Source organism: Pinus tabuliformis, chromosome 4_2 (assembly GCF_031772625.1).
Source record: "Pinus tabuliformis cultivar Carrire ecotype Pingquan chromosome 4_2, CPIR1, whole genome shotgun sequence".
NCBI classification, from domain to species: Eukaryota; Viridiplantae; Streptophyta; class Pinopsida; order Pinales; family Pinaceae; genus Pinus; species Pinus tabuliformis.
In genome coordinates this window covers 522,728,226-522,753,754 of record NC_142304.1, presented here as the reverse complement: position 1 = coordinate 522,753,754, position 25,529 = coordinate 522,728,226, and the positions used below count along the sequence as shown (strand labels likewise).

Genomic DNA, 25,529 nt, shown 5'->3' with positions numbered 1-25,529 from the left:
AGTACGCCCACCTTCAATCCATTCTCATCAAAGAAAATTCAGCTGGTCAACTTTCTCAATTCTGGTCAATCCCTGAAATCTCAGCCCCTTGAAATTTCGGGCCCTGAAATCTCGGCCCTATAACAACGTCTAAAAAACCGCACGTGTGGACAAAATTAGGGCAAAACAATTCACTTTTTCTCTCCTTAGATCTTCTCCTTTCATTTACTTTGTTGGTCTTTCCTCTCTTTCTTGCATAGAAATCGAATTGGTTGCCAAAATGTGGAACACAGTTGCCAATATATAGTTATTCGATCATATGAACTTTGAAGAGACACAACTTATGTGTTGGCCGACTTGTCTATCTAGAGGGCTGACTTGGTCTTTGTGGTGATAAAATTGACTCTTTTGACTCGCAATACAAATTTTATTTTTCTTACAAATAGTCCAAATGGGACTTTGACTCATGACAAATTTTCTTATTGACTCAATAAACCCTAGAAACATGAAGAATATGCTTTGACTAAAAAATAATAATAATAATAATATTTGTTTTTCTTCTTTTCACTTTTACATGAAATAAATATTGATACAATGATAATTATGAAGACCGAACCTAGTTATATTTTTCAACACTCCCTTTTAACTTGGGAGGTATTCATAATTACACAACGGGATACAAGGATACTCTCAAATTGAAATATTCTCATAAGAAGAGTTCGGATTGATAAGCATCATCATAACCAGCATTGTCAATTACAAAATAGCAAGGCCTTGACTGACAAGCTCTATCTCTCCACTAGATCTGAGCATAAAGTTGGGAGGCATATATTTGGACACGACCACCGCCTCTCAAGGCACATACCCCATCCGGATGTTCACTAGGTATGTCCTTATAGGACTATTCTTCTCTTGGATATCTCCTCCATCCTCAAAGAGTATCGGTACTTGGGACTGCTACTATCTTGGATACAATTCCTCAAGGAGTATTAGTCCCAGATGCCTATCCAATCCTCCATTCTCCCTACCAGTGCCTTCACTAGACTTACAGTTGTTAGTCTTGGCCTAGTGCATGACACATGGAGAATACAGTGTCCACAATCACTCCCTTTTAACCAAGGAGGTAATCCTCACTCCCTCTCAAACAGAGAGGAACAACCACAAAACTCATCACAGCATCGGCTACATGTTTTTTCGTGGAGATTAGGGGAGATCTTGTTGTAGCTGCTAGGCTCCTATCTTGCATCATATCATAACAAGCTTCGACCTTCCTGGACCTTTCATGTAACTTTGTCATCAAATGATTCATCTAACATCTCAAGGAGCCAAACTTCCTTACAACTACTTGCACATGCCTTCTATCTTTTATAGAATTCTTCCCTCATGCTTTTCCAAGCCATCATTAGTGTTGTCCACTCAATCCATGTATTCCAAATCGAATCAAACAGTTGTCGATACAATATCATCAAACAAATGTCTCACAACTTCTTGTGATGATAGTTGCTACATACTTCTGCAATGTATCCATCCAAGGAGCCAAACCATATCCTAAACAAAACATCATTATCAGAGTTGCCAAATCACAATAGCCTCTAGTCAAGGTGTGGGATTCTTCATATTGAATTCTTGTTGCTTGCTCCCTCTGAGGTCAACATTCCTTTCCATGGTCTATTAGAGTTATGCTTTATGTTTTTCAGCTTCCAATCATTAATAATATCTCTATCAATATCAATATTCTCAATCAATTTGTTCCTAGAACAAACCAATCAACTATTGGTACAACAATATCTGAACTCTTCAACTTCTTGCTTAAGAACATTGACTAGATTAATCATCTTCCTTTTGATCACAAGCTTCTCTGGGCTTTTTGCCAAACTTCAATTACTATGGTTTTCATCCAAGATCTTTTATAGCTCCCTCTTTTCATTTCAGGTAAGTGAACTTCTTGCCGTCTAATTTACTTCTTTCATGCATACTTCAAAGTTCAAACTACTCCCTCCTTCATAATCTTTGTGCTTTGCCACGTTCTTTCAAATCTTTCATCTGCTAGTCAAGCTTTAGATAGATATTGCCTTGACCTACAACCTATATTAGAAGACCATGAAAGAACAAAAAGGCAAAGTACAAAGATAAAATAGTAATAGTAGTAATCAATGAAATGTAGGGTACTTATCTTTTTGAAGAGGGTTAGCTCCCTCAGAATCTTGGACCTGTTCACCAACCTTGTCTCCATATCACCATGATGTCATGTGTAATATTCATAATGGAAATTTACAATGATAAACAAAGCAAACATACAAAAATTTACAGCACATTAAACAACCGAAAACACCATAAATTGCGTTGAGATGAGCCATTTTATTGATATAATTACTGGGTACAAAAGTAAAATCAGAAAGCATGCACCTAGGATGTCCAAGGCAAGCTAACAATATCCAAGTGATGAAATCAGTTGCTCTAACATGCAATGTGGTTGTCCCCAACAATCTTTGCGTCGTCCCAGTGAAAACTGCGTTGTTGGCTACAAATAATAGTTGTTAGGCCCCCCCGGTGCTTAGAAAATTATGGGAAATTAACCTCGGGCTCTCCACCAATAACCACAAAAACCGACGAATGAATTGGACAAATGTCAACCTCGGAATTTCAGCCCAAATTCCCCTAGCTCCTTTAACTGCTGGCTAAGTTGGGACCCCTATTCGACCCCTCAAATCTGCCCAGAAAATTCCACCAAATTAATCTTGGCCTCTCCTTAATAAACCCAGAAAAAAACCCAGAAAGGGTTTGTCTTAGTTTTGATGCTCCAAATTGACGCCAAATGCTTGTCCCTCCTCCACAAGCAGAAGATGTAACTAGTAGCAGATGTTGTGTTTGTTGCTCCACCAAATTGTTGGAAAATCCCCTACAATCTCCCCCAATCCAATTCCAAGCAACCCCAGCTCCTCAATCACTCTCTCAAGCCTTCCCCACACTCGGCCCCCACAAATGACTGCACAATCCTAGGAAAGGTGTCGCAGGTTCAATCCCCAGAAATTCATACAACTGAATGTGGATCTCTCTCCTCCTACAATTTCCCTTCTTTCCTCCTGCAATTTGGACAATGAAAGCCCAGCAATGGATGTGGCCTCAAATCCCGACTCCCACTCTCTCAAGGAACTGCGTACTCCCTGGTTCTGCATCCCAACTGGCCAAGGAAATTAGTGGAGCTGCGTTGTATCCTTCCAGCTACCAAAGATGAGTAGAATTTTCCTCCCTAAGGTGGCACTCGTGGTCCACTGAAGAAGAGTGTGTGATTTCCCCTTGGAAACCTCTGGTGCTAAACAGCACCTATGACTCAATTGAACAGCTTGAGCAACAAAGTGTAAAATATCAAATGATCAAAAGTGCTCAATGATGTTGCCTTCCTCTTATTTATAATTGTTGCTCTCTTCCTTCACATGGGCCCCTTCACCAAGCAATTCGAGCCCCCTCCTTAGCCATTCGAATTTCTCCATCAAGGGGTGCGTATTTCATCATGGGGTGGTCCCCACATCCCACTATGTGATTAATCTTCCCTTTGTCTAATGTTTTGGGCCTCCACTACCACACAACATTAGTTCAATTAATGTCCACCATCTTTTCCTATGTTTGTATCCAAAATTTTCCCCATCCATAATTTACAAAAATTGAGGAAGGCACTTAGCAGATTTTTATGGGAAGGGATATTACAATCCTCCCTGGCAAAAATTGCTTGTCTTCAAGCAATTGCTTGAACAAGCATCCTCTCTAGTTGTTGCTCCCCATTGTCACTGCAAAATGGGCCAAGGACCCAGATGTGCCACGGAATCGTCCCTAACCTCTGCACTGTCCTAACATCAAAGAATCCCTCAATACCAGGATCCCAAGCCATCATGTCCAGCGTGAAGCTCCCCTCGCTCCACTCACTATCCTACCGGTACAAGTACTAGAAGTCCCTTGTATACCATCAATGAGGAGGGGATCATGATAATGTGGCACTATGCCCAACCCCTCGTGAAGTTGTCCTACCACATAGGCCATCCCATGCACTCCAAGAGTATACTCTCGAAGATACCACCCAATCCCTACAGAGATAGTGTCTTGCTCACATGAGCTTCTCTGAATATCATCATGTTGGCCCACCTGCAACGCTAATGAAGTCCCCCACTCCATCAGTGACTAGCTAAATCCCAATGAAAGATCTGCATGATCTCCCCCTATAGTAGCCAGCTCATCCCTAAAGGTTATTGAGCTGTGAAGAGCTATGATGCTCAGGTCCCCCGCTATTCTCAGAGTAGTGCCACAATCTAACGTTGCGCTACTCTGATTATGATATACTCCCCATCGTGCACGGACTGTATCCTCCTCCCCTGAGACCTAGTGGCGAAAAATCTGTGAGAGCTAAACTCATCCTGCTCAAGCATCTCCATGATGCCAATATCTACCCCTCCACTGCCAATCTTGACCCTGAGCAACAACAGGATAAGTCTGCCTTGCCATGCAGTGGAGGTCTCAGTGATCCCCCATGTGTCAGACCCAAGGTGAATTGGATCACCCTTTTTCATGACCTTGCTCATCACAAAGTGGAGTGATCCACCCGCCAACCAGATCCCTGGATCCCCCAACCATACTAGGAGCTCATAACTCCCACTCATCGCAGGATGTCATTGCGTAGCACTACTACCTGCTAGAACCCATCTGGCCCTCATCTCTAACCCCTGTATGTATCCCATGGGTGGACCCCAAGTATCAGGAGTTTGTCCCACGCAAGCCAACCTGCCCTACTCTTGCCAGACCACGTAGTGAAATCCACTATCCCAACTCCTGCCAATACACCTGGATACTGCTTGAAGTCTGGGTGCCCTCCTGTAGACGAAGTCCACCATCCACCGTCCCTCAGGCTCCTATGACACCTCAAATTGTCCCGCCATAAGTGCATCATGCAGTTCCCTTGTAATCGACTCCCCAAGTGAGCCCAAGAGTGGAACCTTTGCTACCTCAGCAATATACCACGTTGTCCCTAAGCTTGTATCCGTCAGCCCATGCCTCCACCAAACATCTCAACTAGAAAGTCATGGGTGGGTAGGTCCCCAAGGGTAGGATCAAGAGTTTGTTGGGGTACTGAAGAATATCCCTATGGATGCCCCTCTCTTTGTCTCGGATCTGTTGATAAACCAGTCGAAGACTTGTCTCTGTACGCCACAAGATATCCCCGGCTACCGCTATAGCACCATGTACCGTCTCATGCCCTGTCTGTGTCAAGGCACTAGTCACTCCCCACATGTACTCAATGTGATGTAAGACACTCCTACTCCACAACACAATCCAACACACTACAGTACACCACCATGCACCTCCATGTCCACTACTCAACGCTAGATGCTCCCACACATCCTTGGATGTGATGGCCAAAAGTTGTCTCTACGTGTCGACCCACACCCAATCGGTGTCATCACCTCCATCGTCGCATCACTATACCTGTCGATGAATGGTTCTTCACTCCAAATCCGCCCTGAGGGATCAGCGAAGTGAATCTCCCTATGTGTCAGTAGTGATGCCACCACTACTCTACTCCTCTGCGCCCTCTGTGCCCCACACAAAGATGAAGAATCCCCAGCTCCATACAAGGCACCGTCTGGTGGACTATCAATGCCAACTCCTTCGACAAACTCCTGCCAGAGTATTTTGATCATCCCGTGATCCTTGTACAAACGTCATACTAAGACAACCCAAGGAGTTTGTCCATAAATTAGTTGGCCATTGGTGCTGACCGAAACTCCCCTAGCAAATGTGCACACTCAACTACTAGGTCAACTGTACCATCCAGGTCGTAGTCAACCAGCATACCTGGGAAATGATAGGTAGTCCCACCCAGATCTCAATGCCAGTCTGGGGTTTCAGTATCCCCAGTGCCTGGAAGCTCCTATTGAGCTACACCCAGGTCCACCACCATCTCCATAGCCCACTCCACAGGGTACCAACTCAGAATCTCTCACCATCCAACCCCAAGAGAGGGATTGAATGCACGAACTCTTGCACATAGAACAACCCCAACATGTGGATGTTGCACCCTGTGCAACTCCGATCGTCTCATCCTGCTATCCAAGTCAACACATGAGATCTGACTAGGTAGCTTTGTCTCCCTCTCTCCAATGGGCAAAGGTGACCCAATAATGTTGCTAACCTGGTCATCCCCTCTGGTATGTCTAGACAACTCTGCCTCTCTCAATCCAATGCGTAGGGGTGGGCTGATAACGTTGTAGATCCTGTCAGTGCGCCTCTGAAGCGAACTGTGCTGAAATCCCAACGTGTGGTCTCTATGTTGCCCCTCATCAATGGCTAGCCCAAAGGATGGTTGCACATCCTCCTCCATCATGGGCTCGACATGAACCTCCAACCGTTCCCTCCATAGGAAACCCAACATGCAAGACATGCTCATCAGTTAGTTGTAGGTGGTTGTCATTCTGAAGCTCTGTCATAGACCAGGATGCCTCATCAATGGATGTGTGCTCAACTACAACTGCCTCCTCCAATCTGTCTATTGGGGCTACCAAAGGAAACTCCAACAGGGGTGACTCTTGCGTCACACTAGGTGTATCCTCGTGCTCCTCTTGCGTGCCATTAGCCTCATGCTCAACTAGCTGGAATGTATCTAGATGAACTCCCTCCTCAATGGGTATGTTCTCTCTCATCTCGTCACTACCTTCGCCTCCCATCTTCATCTCTGCAATATTGATACTAGCATTTCGTTCAATAATCATGCTCCTCTTATTTTCTTCATCTGCAGGTCGGCAACTACTTTTTCTTCTTGCTACCCTTGCTGACATCCACTCTTCGAGTTGCCCCACCAGTCTCTCGAGGTTCCTAGTATAATTTTCAAATTTCTCCTGCTAAGACATTTTTGGGCACAAGTTCAATCTGAAGAATAATGTGGGACTAGTGTTTTAGCCTCTGGAATTCTAGCCCACAATAACACTTGAGCATTAGCGTGATTTAGACCCACAGCTGGCCAAAATCATGCTTTAATACCACTGTAATATTCCTAATGGAAATTTACAATGATAAACAAAGCAAACATAGCAAAAATACATACAAAAATTTACACCACATTAAACAACCAAAAATCTCCATAAACTGCACTTAGTTGAGCCATTTTATTGATATAATTACTGGGTACAAAAGTAAAATTAGAAAGCATGCACCTGGGCTTGCCCAAGGCAACCTAACAATATCCAGGTGATGAAATTCGTTGCTCTAACATGCAATATGGTTGTCCCCAAGAATCTTTGTATTGCCCCAGTAAAAACTACGTTGTTGGCTGCAAATAATCATTGTTAGGGCCCCCTTCGGTGCTCAGAAAATTCCAAAAAATTAACCCCGAGCTCTCCACCAATAACCCACAAAAACCCACAAAGGAATTGGTCAAATGTTGACCTTGGAATTTTGGCCCAATTTCCCCTAGCTCCTCTAACTACTCGCTGAGTTGGGACCCTTGTTTGACCCCTCAAATCTGCCCAGAAAAGTCTGTCAATTTAATCTTGGCCTCTCCTTAATAAACCCTAAAAAACCTAGAAAGGGTTTGTCCTAGTTTTGACGCTCCAAAATTGACCCCAAACAAGCAGAAGATGTAACCTGTAGAAGATGTTGTGTTTGTTGCTCCACCAAAATGCTAGAAAATCCACTACAATCTCCCCCAATCCAATTCCAAGCAACCCCAGCGCCTCAATCGCTCTCTCAAGCCTTCCTCACACTCGGCCCCGACAAATGACTGCGCAATCCTGGGCAAGATGACGCAGGCTCAATCCCCAGAAATTTGTACTACTGAATGTGGATCTCTCTCCTCCTGCAATTTCCTTCTTTCCTCCCACAATTTGGACAATGAAAGCCCAACAATGGATGTGGCCTCAATTCCCGACTCCCACTCTCTTAAAGGAACTGCATACTCCCTAGTTCTACGTCCCTCCCTAGTTCTACGTCCCAACTGGCCAAGGAAATTTGTGGAGCTGCGTTGTATCCTCCCAGCTACCAAAGATGAGGAGTATTTTCCTCCCTATGGTGGCACTCGTGGTCCACCGAAGAAGAGGATGAGATTTCCCCTTGGAAACCTCTGGTGCTAAACAACACCTGTGACTCAGCTGAACAGCTTGAGAAACGAAGTGTAAAATATCAAATGATCAAAAGTGTTCAATGATGTTGCCTTCCTCTTATTTATAATTGTTTCTCTCTTCCTTCACGTGGGCCCCTTCACCAAGCAATTCGAGCCCCCTCCTTAGCCATTCAAATTTCTCCATCAAGGGGTGCGTATTTCATCATGGGGTGGTCCCCACATCCCACTATGTGATTAATCTTCCCTTTGTCTAATGTTTGGGGCCTCCACTACCACACAACATTAATTTAATTAATGTTCACCCGCTTTTCCTAAGTTTGTATCCAAAATTTTCTCCATCCATAGTTTATAAAAATTGAGGAAGGCACTTAGCAGATCTTTATGGGAAGGGATATTACATCATGCTTGTCAAACTAGGTTTTTCTTTTTTACAGCGGAAACAATAAGTTAGGGTTTCTATTCCTAGTGTTTTCCTTCTTATTCCAAACTTTGCTAGGGTTTACAAACCCTAGATGCCAAAGTTTTCAAGACCTGCCACTTACAAACTGCAAAGTTCTACAACCACACTAGAGAGTTAGTTACAAAACCCCAGAATCTTCAAGGTCTTCAAGGTTTGTTATGTTAGAAATTGCAAATTATGCAAACCCTAGAAATGCAAGCTTTCTATGTAGTTCATTTCATTCCTAGTCTTGCATGCACGGAAAGATTTCAAATGCTAACAAGTCAAGGCTCTTTGAAATATATCTATACATATGCGCTAGCATCATCATCTTCGCATTCTTATAATTGACAAAGGTTATTAATCACAAATGAACAAGGACTATGTGTACCTCTTTTTAACATTACCTATTTTCCACTTTTGCCTTCAGTATGGTACTATATTGTAACTGCTTCAAAGAGACATGCTTACGCTATATTCGGACTTCTCATTTAATTCTGTTTGAATACTTCTACAACCAGGTCTCATATGGTCTTCAAGAGATCAAATATTTGATCTCAGTCCTCTGTCCTTCAAGCTAGATTGTAACCCATAGAGATGAATCCTAAAAGGATTCGGTCTTCAAGAGAAATGTCTTATGTATTTTCTTTTAGTATTCAATGTCAGATATGTCAGCTTCATGAAAAAGTCTTAGTAGTGTGGCTGCTTCATAAACTTCATATATCACGGTCCTTGCTCCAGGAAGATATAGCACTGCTTCTTACATTGATAACTCTGCTTCTCAATGTCTTGGTCTATAACTTCAGAGATGATCTTACTTGACATGTCTTAACTTCAGTCCTTCATATATAAGCCCTGTCCATTACATAAAATTCAATTATGTCCTTCACACCTCAGAGTTTTGATTGAATATATCTTATATTGTCTCTCTAGAGCTCGGCCCTCACACAGTACTTCATTCTTCATGTATTGGGCTTTTACTTGAGTGAGGGCTACTTCTATGTTGTTGAAAAGAATGTCTCCAAAATTCGCATCCTCAATGAATCAGGTCACAGAGAATCATATAAAGAGAGAGATATGTCACAGAACTTGGATGCCAGACAGGTACAATGCCTCAGAGATTTCAGAACTTGTATGTCACAGTGTCATAAAAAAAATTATACAGAAGTGTCATAAAAGATTTGGATGTCATCATAGAAGTCAAAGGTTCAAATCATTGTTTTCGTCCTTGTAAACATTACATGAATTTCCTGCTCCTTTGTTTGATATATATATATATATATATATATATATATATATATATATATATGCCGGATCTTGTTGTGTTGATCAAAGAACAATGCCTTTTGTATAGCGATATTGCTGCAGAGAAGTGTCATAGGTTTGTAGAATAATGTCATTCACGTACCATACTAGGATCCTTGATTCGTATTCAGTTCTCCAAATCTTTTCATGCTTTTGTCACAGACCATAAATCATTTCATCGCGGTACACATCATAGAGACTATCAGAAGATTGCATTACAGAGATATTGTCACAGGTCCATACAGTGACACTGTAGTTCATATTACAGAGATGCGTCACAAAAATTTGCAACACAGGGAGAGATATAGTTTTTCGAAACTCACGTCACAAAGATAGAGGATGCCTTGGATACTTAGAATACAGTCTTCAGGGATTTTATATTTTACAGTGATGTATTGTTTCAGATGGTTTGCATTCTTTCAGGAAGATATTACAGACATTCGGTCCTTTCTTATAGTCTTCTAGTTCGGGTCATTATCCTTCTTGTATCACATACCTTAGATGCTACAAATTTTGAACTTCATATCCAGCTCTTGGATTATTGCTATAGATGTCACTGCTTCATGATGATTTTCTTGCTTCTACAGCCTTCGATAGAATGCGTTATAACTGTTGAAGGAGTGTCTTCAAATAAGCCAACTAGAAGTGATCTTCAAACTACCTGTCTTCCAGCTCTTGGATTATTGCTATAGATGTCACTGCTTCATGATGATTTTCTTGCTTCTACAGCCCTCGATAGAATGAGTTATAACTGTTGAAGGAGTGTCTTCAAATAAGCCAACTAGAAGTGATATTCAAACTACCTGTCTTCCCTTAACCTTAGCTCTGATACCATGTTGAGAAATTAGTGAGCTTGCAGATTAGGTCTAATTTCTTTTACTTTATAATTACTTGTGAATTTGTTAGCTTCTTTATTAGATTTTTATGTTTTCTTCTTTCATCAAGCAATTACCAAAAGTACAAAAACATGAAGATCACAAGAGACAAAAACACAAGAGATTAGGCTCCAAGCCAGGGCAAAAATCCCACAAAGGGGGAAACCCACAAGAAAATTTCTTCTCGTAGAATCAGATCAAAATGAGATATCCAGGGCCATGACAAAGACCAAAACTGCCACATAGATCCAAGTAAGCCCTCCTTCAATCCATTCTCATCAAATCAAAGTCAACGCTGGTCAACTTTCTCAATTCTGGTTAATCCCTGAAATCTCAGCCCTGTAACAGCTTCTGAAAAAACCACAGGTACTACACGTGTCGACAGAATTAAGGCAAAACAATTCACTTTTTCTCTCCTTAGATCTTCTTCTCCTTTCTTTTACTTTGCTGGTCTTTCCTCTCTTTCTTGCACCAAAATCGAATTGGTTGCCAAAATGTGGAACACAGTTGCCAATATATAGTTGTTCGATCATATGAAGAGGCACAACTTATGGGCTGGCCAACTTGTCCATCTGGAGGGCTGACTTGGTCTTGTGGTGATAAGATTGACTCTTTTGACTCAAAATAAAAAATTTCTTTTTCTTACAAATAGTCCAAATGGGACTTTGACTCATGACAATTTTTTTATTGACTCAATAAAACCTAGAAGCATGAAGAACATGCTTTGACTAAATTATAATATTTATTTTTCTTCTTTTTGCTTTTACATGAAATACATATTGATACAATGATAATTATGAAGATCGAACTTAGTTACATTTTTCAACAGAGTATTAGTCTTCCCAACTAAAAAATTATTGGTTTTTTTTTAATTGTGTTTCGAATGTCCTTGGTCGCATAGTAAAGAACTGACCAGTTCAGTGAAAAAAGGCCAATTCGGTAACCGATCAATTCGACTGGTTTGACTACCAAATTGTTCTGGTTCGAGCTTAGATCGCAGCAAATACATCCGGTAGTAAAAATAAAATCATGAGCCCTCTTATCCAGCAAAACTACAAATTTTTCCAGAGGGACTCCAAATTGGAACAAAAAATGGGGTTTTGAAGGTGTATAACTTACAAAACTGACCCACAAAAAACCTAAATTTACATGTCATACTATTACTGGTTGATAATGCAATCCTTCATAATTGTGCAATGCCAATCCATTTAGCCCTAAAGAATAGGATAGGGACTCATTCAGCCATTGATTTATAAATCTCCCGATCTTAATTTACACCCTTCATTAGCACATATGTCTGCATCTTTATTGAGATCACAGAGAACCTGGAAATATGCTATATCACAGAGAACCCTTTTGCTGTTTTCCTAATTCTTTTCATAAGACTTTCTAATGTTTTGTCCCTCGGAGAGGTTCACCAAATGCTGAATAAGGAGGAGGGAGTCTCCCAAAACAATAGGAGAAGAAACCTGATTTTCATTGGCTAACTGAATCCCCTGGTAGAGGGCATAGGCTTCAGCTTGGTTGTTTGTCATGCATCCTAAGGCCCATGAATACTCTGCAACTTGAACATCCTCAGGTCCATAGATCACCCCTCGCCCTCCTGCCACCCCCCTGTAATGTTTTCTTATCAGTAAATGTAGTTGTTCCCTGGAGTAAATTGTGTCTTAGTTCTAACAGTATTTTTGTTGTATCTCTAAAACATTATGCACACAACAATGAATGCCTTTTTGGAGACATTGAGGGAGGCCTAATGTAGGCAATCAACCAAGTTTCATCATAACTCAAAACAGTGAACAATTACAAATTACAACCAATCAATGAACACAGGTCACTGACTTTGTCTTCTTTTTCTTCTTCCTCCTTTTCTTCTTAGTATTTTAATTATTATCATTTGACAGAAAACTGCCAATTTTTTCGGCTGGATTGGAATCAATCCCTGGGACGTGTTGCTTCAGGAAATCTCAGGTAAACCATAGAACCATAGTGTGTTGAGAACCAAACTAGGGCTATTGCAGTAAACTCCCACTGGTCTACCAATAGACCACAACCCCACTGACTATTCTGTATTATTAATTATTAGAAATATACTAACCTTTTTGAACATGAGAAACTTTTCTGGGCCCTTTATCTACATCAAATTCCTTTTTATCCTTTTTTATTTTTTCCCCTCATCAAACAAGTACACCATTCCCAACAGGTGAGCCAAATCATTGTCATCATTTTGATTTTTGACTGTCTATGAGAACTTGTAGGTATTGTTGCAAGCAGCTTGAGTAGATCAGCAATCTTTAGAAATAGTTTTCTATGGTGTATCATTCCATCTTAACAGGGAATTAAAGAGGATGGTCTTGCTAACAGAACTTGGCATAGATGTTTGCATATTAACCTTGGGTAGATCAGCACATCAGATATGGCTATGGTTCCCCAAAATTGGGTATTGCCAATGTTCCAGGGGGACGCATCCCCTACACACCCCATGTTTTCCATGATCCAGGGATTGGGGGCTTTGGGGGAAACTCAGAGAAACATTTCCTCAATGTGGGGAACATGTTTCCCTCAAAGGGGGGCACGTAGACACCCCCTCCCCCAAAACCCTAAGTATTCCCCACCACCCCCACCAGATATTATGTCCAACCACCCATGAAGTTAGAACTTTAGGAGTCTGTGACCTTGATAATTAGCAGTACTAAATTATTTTTTCTATCCTTTTACATAAATTTTAACATTACCATTGATTGTTTTACGATGTTTGAGAATGGTTCCAACCTCATTGGACTTCATATGGAGGAAGTAAAATTTCATATCCTATTCAGAATTCAGCAGACTTAACAGTTTTCAGGATTTCAAGATTGACAGGATTATAGTGTTCCCATTGGATTGCACAGCGATGAATTTGAATGAGATGAATTGTTACTGTTGGGATTTTATCGTTATCATTTTTATTTTATAGTTTTAGAGATGGGGACCCCTATGCTAGGAGTAGGGACCCCGATGTCCACCTGTACACCCTGGATTTCCCTAAAATTTAGGGGTGCTCCCACATGTCCCCCATTTGCAATCCCCTGCTCCCACATGTCCCCCATTTGCAATCCCCTGCTCCCACAGTCCCTCCTCCCAGAAACTTGGTGGAACATAGGGTATTACTGGTATGGGTGTATAGCTGGTATGCTAGAGTCTATACTGCTATGTGTACTTCAACTACTGGAATTGCCAGCTCTATATATGAATGGTGAAACAGATATTTATGCTTCAGTATGCTATGCACTTCACTTTTCAACTATTCCCTGTGTTATCATGTTGATGCATAATTGAATCTTTTGAGGTTGTCAAACAACTTTTCAAGCTTGGGAATATCAGGATATAAAATTGTGAATTTTTGGCCTTTTTCCAATTATTTCCTTTAATGTTTCTCAGGTTACAACCACCTGTCCACCATGGGTTTACATCCTAGCTATCCCTATGGAGATTAAATCCCAGCTATCCCCGGAGTCAAACCATTCCTATCTAGGAGTGTCCCCAAAACAGGGGCATTTCCATTTTGCAGTATCCTTCCCAGTTATTCATACCCATGCAATAATGAGAAACTCTAAATAAGAAGGTTATCGTAAGTAAAATCCATTGATATACATCTCATGAGCACCATGACATTCGTGCATAATCTCTGCAAATACCTACACACAGATGGAAAATTGAAATCATCATATCATTTTGAAGCACCAGGGTGACCTAAGCTGGTTAAGTCTCTGTTCATTGTCAACTACAAATGTGGCTGAGCTGCTATGACCTTGTAATTGTCAAAAGGTCTCTCAAACAAATTTAAAATTTGCCTTATCTTTACAAAATAATACGGACTCCAAGAAAAATTTGATGTTAAGAGATGTTAAGTCAAAGATCTTTTGCATTATGCTTGCTGCTTCTGCCGTATGATTTGATGCTCCTCTAAGAATCATGTTGCTATGTACCATTCACATTCCTTCCTTAGTTCTGCGGTTTTCAGTTTTTAAATAGAAGATTCAATTGGTATGCATCTTATGAAACCAAATAGAATAGACATCCTTCTGTTTTGCACTTCTGAGAATGTATTTTTCTGTGGAGAAACCTGTCTTCGAGCCATTATAGCCATTGTACCAAATTTGTTTATCTTTGCTCTCAATTTCCTTTTCTTACGGTATTGGTTGCTATTAGTCTACTGAATTGATTGGTATGCATCTTATGAAACCAAACAGAATAGACATCCTTCTGTTTTGCACTTCTGGGAATGTACTTTTCTGAGGAGAAGCCTGTCTTCAAGCCATTCTAGCCATTGTACCCAAGATATACTGAATTTATTATCTTTGCTCTCAATTTCCTTATATTACTGTCGTAGTAGCTATTAGTCTACTGTAATTGTGCCGACTAGATATTTTGCAGGTAACTGGAGAAGGAAAGTACTCTTTGGTGCTGGTTTTTGAAGCAAAAGCATTGCAATTGACTGATTTTGAGCAGAGACAGGTATGTTTTTATCACAAAATACCATTGTAAAATTGTAAATAGACTCATGAGTTCACTAATTAGATTTGTGTGAGAGAGAGGAGAAAAAAATAATTATATTAATGTCCAGTCGCCAAATAGGTCAATGGGACTGGAAGTATATCATGTAATAGTGGCACTTCACGAATGCCAAAGGCATTTCCTAGATGCAAAAAGAAATACGAATAATGTTGAGAGTACAAAAAGATAAACCCAAAAGGTGAAGCCCTTGAGCATAATTTGAAGAGAGAGATAGAGAGATTTGTATGATTCACTTTCATTATGCTTGTAGTTTACCATTTTCAAGTTTATTAACAATTCTAAAATTCACTCTTCAAGAGTTATAAGATACCATTTGCAAGCCTCAAGGTAAAAACAATGGACTGGCATTCTCTTTCTGGATAGATGCAAGTTAAACGTTGTATTTTTCTGAATAAAACTTCTTGTTGCAGGCTAAATTTGCTTCCTTCTTTGGACCTGGTGTTACTGCTGAAGTTGGTATGCTATCTCGTTTCCATTTCTTATAATCTAGCTTCCCAAAAGTCTTTGCAAATACTGAAAAGGTCCGAGGATTTTAGCTGTAAATATCTTTACCGAAAAAACACAATTTCATCTATTCAACACATAGTTGATCAAACTTGATTCGGATTGTTCATTAAAAGGTTGTTTAGAGTACAAAATTTGGCATGAATATTTCTTCAATTGTCAGACCCATCAGTTCTGTTACCCTACTGACATTTTTCTTAAGGTTGAAGGTTGTATATATCATTCAAGATCTTTAATCATTTTTTGAACCTAGTGTTAACTCTCTTGTATGCTTGATTAGTTTCTATTCATGGAATGACTGCGAAGTAAATGATTACTCAATCCAAGTGCACCTTATATGTGCATTTTTGTCAATGCAGTAAAGGGTGGAGATAATCTGTATGAAGTTAGTCTAATATCTGATGGAACAACTCAACAAACTACTTGATCTAACAGCCTGCAAGAACGTTATATCTGGCAAGGATCATGCTGGATCAATATATTATAAATTGACATAACACATTGATAATATCAGATCCATGTCATCTACAAGGACACAAATGGAGAGAGAGAGAGCTCCAACTCAACTTCATATGATTGCTGAAACTCGCACAGCAGTCGAAAGCCTTAGTGAGATGTGAGTTTGCATCTTGAGTTTTTAAGGTTGGATAAAACATGTCATCTGTTCATTTTTCATATTTCTGCACTTTCCTCAAAGATGTATTGCATGTTGTACTCTCAAGTCACTTTGACCTATTTTGGTCATTCTTGGACTTGGATAAAAATTGAACTTCAATTTCAATTTCTGCTTCCATCATCTAGATACTATTGTATTACAATGCTTTGCATTAAACAGGATAAGCAGTGTCATAAGCGTTGCATTATAAAGCTGAAGTCAATTTAAACAATAAAGGTATTGAGCAAGGTACAGAAAATGAATCCTTAATCATGGAATATTTTGGATATATAGTGCACAGAAAGATCATCATGGCAAGAACACCATAAATTAGTAGATGGAATATTCATCAAATGGATGTAAAATGTGTTTTCCTAAATTGGATCTTAGAAGAGGCCTGCATTAACAACCTCGTATGTTTGTAAAGAACAATAAAGAGCATTTCGTTTGCTAACTAACAAAGGCATTGTGTAGTTTAAAATAGACACCTAGGGCATGGTATGTTAGGGGAGATGACTACTAAAAAATTTGGTTTCAATAGGACTCCATCTACTCAAATTAGTTAATGAGGATTAATGGATTGGACATTTTTGTTGTATGTAATGATCAATGATAATAAGCAAAACCAGTGTTGATAATATCGCCGATATTCGGAAATAACGAGATATTTTCGACAAAACAAGATATCGCCGAGTAAATATCGCGATATTTTCTGTTTTGAAAATATCGCAATATTTCCGAAATATCGGCAAAATATAGCTCAACGACCTAAAATATTGTCGGGCAAGCTGGCCCGCGGCTACAAAAGCAAAATGTTGACTTTTATTTGCTCATTTTGGTTTGTTAGTCTTGGAGAAGGGAGGGGAGGAGCTTTGTGGTGGTTTTCAAGGAGGGATTGAGGATCAAACAACCATGATCATCACCAACCAAAATTTTTTGTGGATCAAAGATTCAAGAACAATGAGACAAGCTTCATTTCTTCCATTAACAAGGATGTTCTTATAAAACCCCTATGTTAATGATTTTTTCATAGATTTAGGGTTATGCTTGCTTGCCTCTTTGCCTACCAACATTTTTCTTCTTTGTTTTTTTTCTATTTGCTATGATTTTCATGCCCATGAGCCAATGCAAGGGTTTTCTCCATATTTGGACAGCAAGCTTCATTTTTCTTTTTTAAATTTCTTATGCACCCTCTTATTGCCATTTTTCATTGCAAATAATGTAGTAAAAAAAATATTTTTTAAAATGAGGTCGCTGTTATTTTTTGTGTATGGGGTTTAATGCCAATTTTGTTTTTTTGGTTAATCCATTACAAATATGCCAAAGCCCTTGGAGCGATTTTGGGAGTATAGGGAACTTGATGGTGGGACAAATCGGCCATATATAACATGCAAATTGTGCGGGGAAAAGATGATAGAAGGGGTTACACGATTGAAATACCATTTGGCTAGACTCCCTGGACATGATGTTGGGCTTTGTACGGAATCTAGTGCGGAGCTAATACAAAAAGCTCTTGAAGCAATTGATGAAAAAGAGAGAAAGAAAGATGAGGGAGAAAGAAACAAGGTTGAACGTGTAGGTAGACCTTTTGGGATATCTTCTTCCAATTTTGAGGCTGAGGGTAGTGGGAGGGGCTCCATAGCGTCACTTGCTAGTGCTAATGTTACTAAGAGTGGGAGGTCATCCTTTTTTGTTCCACGAACCAGACATGGAGCACAACCTTCCATAAAATCAATTGTTAAAAAAAAAGAAGCAAGAAGCAGATAGAGTAATGGGGAGGCGTCTTTTCAAGAGCAACTTACCTCTCAGCATCACCAAAACCAATCCATTTTGGCAGCCAATGTGTGATGCTATTATTATTTTTGGCCCAAGGTACAAAAGTGCTACATATGAGGAGTTGCGGGTGTCAATCCTTCAAGCAATAAAGCAAGACATCAACTCTAGATTGGCAGAGTTGAAACAGACATGGGAGGTGTCTAGATGCACAGAGATGTCTGATGGTTGGACAGATAGGAAGGGTAGGACCCTTTTAAATTTCTTGGTACATTGTCCTAAAGATACCATGTTTATTAAATCAATGGATGCATCAACACACATAAAAGATGCAACATTGATATATGAGTCTTAGCAAAGACTGAAGACTGAAGAGTGGACAGGGATGCCTCATCGACCCATTCATGCAGCAGCACTCTTCCTCAACCCTGCATTTTCATACAAATGCGGCTTTGATTTTGATGACGAGGTGATGCAAGGGCTCCATTCTTGTATTCATAGGATGGTACCTGATCCTGAGCTTTGTAGCAAAATCAATCGCGAGATACAGTTTTCTCGGGATTGTGTTGGCCTGTTTGACTTTTATGATGCTATTAGGGAAGGACCCTCTTCATGCCATGTAAGTGACAAGTCATGACTCATTAGAATTTACTTATTTATAATTCTAGATTTTTTAAAGTCAATTATGTTTTATTTGAAAGTTTAATTATGTTTTAAGTTTTTAACTATTTTATTTCTTTATTTTGTTGTATATATCTGATGGCGAAGCTATCGTGCAAGGGCACCAAATTTGCAAAAATTGGCCATAAGAATCTTGAGTCAAACTTGTAGCTCTTTAGGGTGTGAGCGCAATTGGAGGTGAAGGTATCGTGCAAGGGCACCAAATTTGCAGAAATTGGCCATAAGAACCTTGAGTCAAACTTGTAGCTCTTCAAGGTGTGAGCGCAATTGGAGTATATTTGAGAAAATACACTCAAAAAAGTGCAACAGGTATAATTTTAACTATTTTTAATGTTAAAATATAAGTTAATGTTGATAGTTACTTGGCATAAACAATTTTGCAATTGTATGTTAAAATATTGAATATTGATTGAAATTTTGAATGATATGAATTAATGATGTTACGATGAACCTTGTGACAATATACCTATATGCATTGACTAATCACAAGGTGAAGGGGTGTGTGGCCTTTGACCTTTCATGAGCATAATTAGTATTATTTATCCATTATTATTGTTATTTATTATATTTTTAATATTACCGGGTTTATTGTATTGCCACTCCCTAAAGAATGCTTTGAAAGTTTGACCTCAAAGCATAGTGTTACCACATAAACTGGCAGCTTTAGCTTAAAGTCCAAAAATGGATGTTAGCCTTGTGGAATTTAGGAGGTTGACCATTGTCACCTCAACAACTCTCCTATCACTCTAGACAAAGGGAAGAACCTAAATCAAGGGGGATGTCCCTAAAGGGTTAACTAGGCTCATATCATGTAATAGGAATGGGAATAAAGAGAACCTAGCAATAATGCAAACTAGAAAAGATAAAAAAAGGATGGGATTGGGGTGATGAGTTGAAAGGAGACCAATGCCTCACCTACTTAGGCTAGGGAGTCACTTAGGCAATTTGAAGAGGGAAGGTCAAGGGTTTATAGACAGCCATTTGACATGTTCTAAACACCTAAACTCGATTCAACAATAGATTTTGGCGATTAGAATTTTACGAGATAAATGATGGAGACAGTCCCTCAAGGCACAATCTCAAAACAAGTGTAAGGTAGTCCCTAACCCAAAGACTATATTCATACACACCCACTACTTAAATATGGCATGTGAGATGTTATGATCTTAAAAGTGGATGACTAGAGAGCATAGCATGCAACTTGACTACAACACTATAGACTCCCCCAACATGGCAAGGTGCCCATCTATGGCCTTATTTGTCTCTAACATTGAAACTCTTGTAAAATTTATAATCTCCAAGTATTTGCTCTAAAACATATCAAGAAATAAAATTACATAAAAGACATCATCACTAACATAGATGAAAGGCAAATCCCCAAACTTGGAGCTAGCTTGCTCACAAGTACTTCCATTTCTCCACTATGTCAATCCAAGTTCCAAAAGGAGTGAGCAAATCCCGATAGAGATTTGAGCTCAAACTCCTCATACAATAATATTTTTTTCTTGTTAGCTTGACCCATGGGGGATTTGAACCTTGAATCACATGCTTGACATATTACTTCATAACATGGTCATTGACAAATGAACTGCTCCCTAGCTCATACAATAATATATTACTTGTTTTTCAAGATCCACTTTTCTCTCCAAGGAATACAATAAAAATAAGATCCTCAACACTTGCTTACTAAAAGTAGCAAGAAGTTAGTTGACGTCTCAACTTCCTGAAATAAAATATTTTAAGAAAACAAAAATATTATTATTCCCTCTAACTCGCTCCAACAACCTTATCCAAAAAAAAATATAGTGGTGCACTCCAATAACGGTTGAAAAACCATGTTCTCACAACCACAGGCCAAAACTGTGTCCAATAGTAAAGGCCTAAACATAGTGGACTAAGTGAATGCTGCCTTGGAACTTTTCCGGCTCCCGAGTACGAGAATCGAACCCTGGACTAAGTTGCTGCTGCCTTTGCCACTCCAGATTACAAAAACGGAACCTGGATTGATTAAAGGCTACCTTTTGTTATTCTAGATTACGAAAATTCGAACCCTGGACCTAAGTTAATGCCCGTCTTCTCGCAGTTCTGATAAAGAAAGTCGAACCCTGGCCTAACTTAATACCGTTTTTTGCTGTTCAAGATTACGAGAATCGAACCCTCGACTAAGCGCGAGCAATGATTGGCAATAGCCTCTGTAATCAGTACATCTTCAATATATACACACTAGAGTATAATTATACACTTCAGCTGTCGTTTAATTGATTTTATCGATCAAGATTAAAAAATTCAAACCCTGAACTAAGCGCGACTAAAAAGCTGGGAATAACCCTACACTGCGTATATATTCTGCACCCTGGCGTACAATCATACGCTTCAGCTGCCGTAGACTCCTTATTGCCGTTTGAGATTAGAAGAATTGAACCCTGGACTAAGTTAATGCTATTTTCTGCCTTTCCAGATCCCAAGAATCGAACACTTAACTAAGCACGATAATTGCTGGCATCGCACGAATAATCAGTGTATATATATTCAATATATCAGACAATGAATATTGAATAAAGACTTTCAAGTGTATAAAGCATACTTTCGGTCTCACACAGCCACTAAAATCGCATGAATAATCAATTGCAATAAATCTCCTCTCCGACCAAATCATCTTCCAAAAACATTTCGCCCTATAGCCAAACGCGAGATATGTTTGTGTTGCGGAACGACTGTTTTCTTAATAAATTCCTACCATCGACATTCCAGGTAGGAAAAGCCTAGGTAAAGTTACTTTTTAAAAGTATATAAGATATTGATAAAAATAAATTCAGAATATAACTCACAGTTACACTGCTCCTCTGGTTACATCTCTCCCATTAAACATCTTGGTAGCTCCATAGTCACCGACAAGAGTCACCCAGTCCACCACAACTTGTATATAAAGAATCTAATTTAGTAATGTGTATTTAATGCGAAAGAATATCTATTTTAATGCGAAAGATGAATCCTGAAAAAAAACCCTAGCATGAAAATAATTTAACAAAACACAATTGTACCAAAATCAGCTAAAATGAAATAAACAAGGATGGTATTCCAGTAAATCAGACTAAAAATTAGACATGAAACATCAAACAGGCTGGTGCAAACATAATTAATATGCGTTGTGCTTGACCAGACTCGAATACAGAAGATGTAGTATACTTCAATTGAACAGTCCCTGATATGTTTTTAGACTCTGGCATATAACTAAATACAATTGGAACACAACTTTATATCAACAAAACCATTAAAGATCTTGGTTTGAAAAATACTATATGTACTATATTTCAGCTCCAACAACCTAATGGATCATAAATCTGTGAAAATAAACTTCACAAATACCTAATGGTTAAAGAAGCATAATTAATCATTCCTCCAAGGAACTCAGCTATGCATCCCTGGCCTGAAATAAGCACGGATTCTTCCTATCAGAAGCTCTTCGGATTGTGTAGCTGATGCGCACCGTGCCTTGAAATAAGCGTGGACTCCTACTCTCAGAAGCTCAGCAAGTTGTGTGGCTGATGCGACGACACACCCCGTAAAAGACAAATTTGTGACTTTCGTTTCCCTGCTCCAAAATTCCGTTCCAGTTCCACTCCACTACACCGGTGTGGTGTGATGACGAGGCTCAACGGTTGCATGTGTGAGGCAATGTATTTGTTTCCAAGGCTAAGGTGTGATCGATAGAGACGTGGTCAGACGAAATAAAGTTTAATTGTAGCAACAGAAGTGACCAAATAAGCTAATTGTATAATGAAGTACACATGGGAGATTTGATAAAACATCATTTTCATTTCATAAGATAAAATTTAACTATAATAAGAGAAGTGATAAAATAAAATTTAATGGTAAGCAGAGTTATTGGGTGTCAATGTCAATGTCTTTTTTTGGACATTGTTTCTACATGATTTTTTTGTTTAGGGAAAAATATATGAAAATGTTTTATTGAATATATATAAAAGTTTAATGTTAATGATGATGAAGATGCTTGTTTTGAACTAATTTCAATGTTAATGATGATGAAGATGCTTGTTTTGAACTAACGATGACCGAGATGCATGTTTTGAGCACATGGGCATTATTTTAATTAAGAAAGAAAGAAATTGAAAATAATATTACAACCAATCAATGGTTTGACTATGCAAAACAACTCTATGAGAAAGAATCAGGAGAGGAGCCTCCTCCCAAGATCAACACAACCACAAAGCTTTTCACATTACAGGAAGTAGAGATAGGAATTAAGAAGTTGAAAATAGGAAAGACAAAGGACTTGGTTGAACTTCAAGCAGAATATCTAAAGTGGGGAATGAACATTCTTGCACCGCACATCATGGAAATATTCAACAACGTCATTCGGCAAGGATTCCCAAGGGATTAGACAACTAGTCTAGCAATACCCCTTTTTAAAAGTGGAGACATTAATAATCCTTCCAACTACAAAACCATTATGATCAATCCTTTATTTGCAAAGCTCTCCAGCAGCATGGTGGAAAATAGAATCAGTAAGTGGGCGGAAGTCAAAGAAAAGAGGGCAAAAGGGCACGCAGATTTTAGGCCTAAACATTCTATAGTAGATCATGGTATCACGTTGAGACACATTATTGAAAAGGTTTGGGAGGGCAAAGAAGAAGTATTGTGTTGCTTTGTTGATTTCAAAAAGGCATTTGACACGGTCCCTAGAGATAAGTTATGGAGTAGAATGAAAGAACTTGAAATTCCTTTACGTTATAGAGTTGTTGTCCATAGGCTTTATGAAGAGGTGAAAGTCAAAATTAGAACTTCAACAAGCATTTCAAAAAGCTTTAGAAGTGACATCAGAGTCAAGCAAAGTTGCCTATTATCCCCTACTCTTTTTGGCTTATATATTGATAAATTGGAAGAATGGCTAAATCTGCAAGGTGGGGATGGTGTTCAGTTGGGGGAGTTTATGATAAAGCTTCTTTTATATGTTGATGACCTTGTATCGATTGCTAAATCAGCCCAAGGATTACAGATGCAACTATATGCCCTTGAGCATTTTTGTAAAGCAGTGGGGATGCAAGTCAAAACCACCAAGACCAAAATAATGATTTTCTCAAATAAAACGAAGCAGAGACAGCATACATTCTTCTTTGAAGGCAACATTCTTGAAGAAGTAAGTGAATACAAGTACCTCAGGATTGATTTCAACAACAAACTTAATTGGGAGCACTACAGAAAGAAGAGAATATTAGGAGGGTGGAAAGCATTATATGCTCTTCAAAACATATGTAGAGAGGCAGAGTTATGGGATTGGAAAACAATTAAAGTGCTTTTTGGGCTCCTAGTTTGTCCAATGATATTATATGGGTGTGAATTGTGGGCTAGCAGCATCCTCGTCTCAAAATGGAAGCAAATTGAGAAAATCCAAAAACGCTTGATCATGAGCAAGTTTAAAATAAAAAGTTCGGTTTTTTATGAGATAATGTTGAGAGACACAGGAGCAACTCCCGTCGAAGCAATTGCTATGGTGCATCTCATAAGGTATCTTCAGAGAATTGAGCAAATGGGAGAAGGTAGATGGACTAAAGTTATCTTCAATGAAGGAATGAGTGAAAAAAAGAAATCATGGATGAGACAAAACAACAAATGGATGCAAAAATGGAATATTTGCATCAATGCATGTTCCACAAATATCAAGGATTTGAAGAGTTTTGTTATGGAGAAGTTTCGTAAGCATATACGAGGAAAAGAGTTGGGTAGAAAGAAGAGGAGCTAGCATTCCATGGAGAGCAAATATTCTTATTGCTCAATTAAGAACTACATCACATCAATTACGGTGCGAAATAGGTCGGTGGAAAAGACCTAAAGAAGCTTGGGAAGAGCGGGTGTGTACTTTTTGCACTTTTAGGGCAGTGGAATCGAAAAAACATTTCATTTTGGAATGTGATGCTTTCAGAGACATTAGAGACAGTTACAATAGTATGTTAACATCGGTTCCTTGGCATTGTCTTTTCAGTGAGGGGATTGTTAGAAGGTTGGGTCAGCTCATCATTAATTTGAATAATAAGAGGATTGAATTGCAAAAGGCAAAAAGCAGGGAAGCTAGTGGTCCCATAGACTATAGCTAGTCTCGTGGACATTAAAAATTCATTTATTCATTCATGCACTTTTGGTGGTGTATGCCATAGAAAATTTTAGGGGCGAATGTTCGCCCTTTGGTGAAATTAAGGGGTTTTAAATTTTTAGTGGGCGAATATTTTGTATCATAGTACATTTTTACAAATCACCTCAAATAGCCCACCTTATTTTAAGGGAGAGGGTAAAAAAGGTAAATTTAGCCATTGAAATTAGGAGTTACAACCTTCCATTCGCCCATTTTCAATGATAGATTTTATTTAGGTGAATCCATTCGCCCACTTTCAAGAATAGGTTTTATTTAAGTGAATCCTATGGGCCAAATACCATATTTATAAAAGAGGTATGGTAAATTAATAAAAATATAAATAAATGAGAGGTATGGTAAATAAATAAAACATTTTTTATATTTACTCCATAAGTCACCTTATATACATGCAAGGGTGTAAACAAACAAAAATATAAGTAAAGCGGAGGTATGGTAAATAAATAAAACGTCTTTTTATACTTACTCAAAAGTATGGTAAACAAATAAAAATATAA

General features: G+C 38.9%; 1 protein-coding gene and 1 long non-coding RNA gene across 4 annotated transcripts in view; one reads left to right on the top strand and one right to left on the bottom strand.

The window, feature by feature from the left end:
- APE1 (acclimation of photosynthesis to environment) overlaps positions 1-16,553 on the top strand; it is a 143,501-nt gene extending 126,948 nt beyond the window's left edge. Inside the window, exons 7-9 of the mRNA XM_089428978.1 lie at positions 15,113-15,193; positions 15,664-15,709; positions 16,117-16,553. Of these exons, the coding sequence (XP_089285104.1) occupies positions 15,113-15,193; positions 15,664-15,709; positions 16,117-16,184 (195 nt within the window). The 3' untranslated portion in view covers positions 16,185-16,553. The remainder of the gene's footprint in view (positions 1-15,112; positions 15,194-15,663; positions 15,710-16,116) is intronic.
- LOC149170284 (uncharacterized) overlaps positions 1-22,544 on the bottom strand; it is a 303,708-nt gene extending 281,164 nt beyond the window's left edge. The window contains exons 1-2 of one of the 3 annotated variants that reach the window (XR_016259863.1): positions 22,233-22,544; positions 21,695-21,782 (exon numbers count right to left, since the gene is read on the bottom strand). This is a non-coding gene — a long non-coding RNA (uncharacterized LOC149170284). The remainder of the gene's footprint in view (positions 1-21,694; positions 21,783-22,232) is intronic. The other 2 variants (XR_016259865.1, XR_016259864.1) reach the window with 2 other exon arrangements.
- Between the last annotated feature and the right edge of the window lie 2,985 nt (positions 22,545-25,529).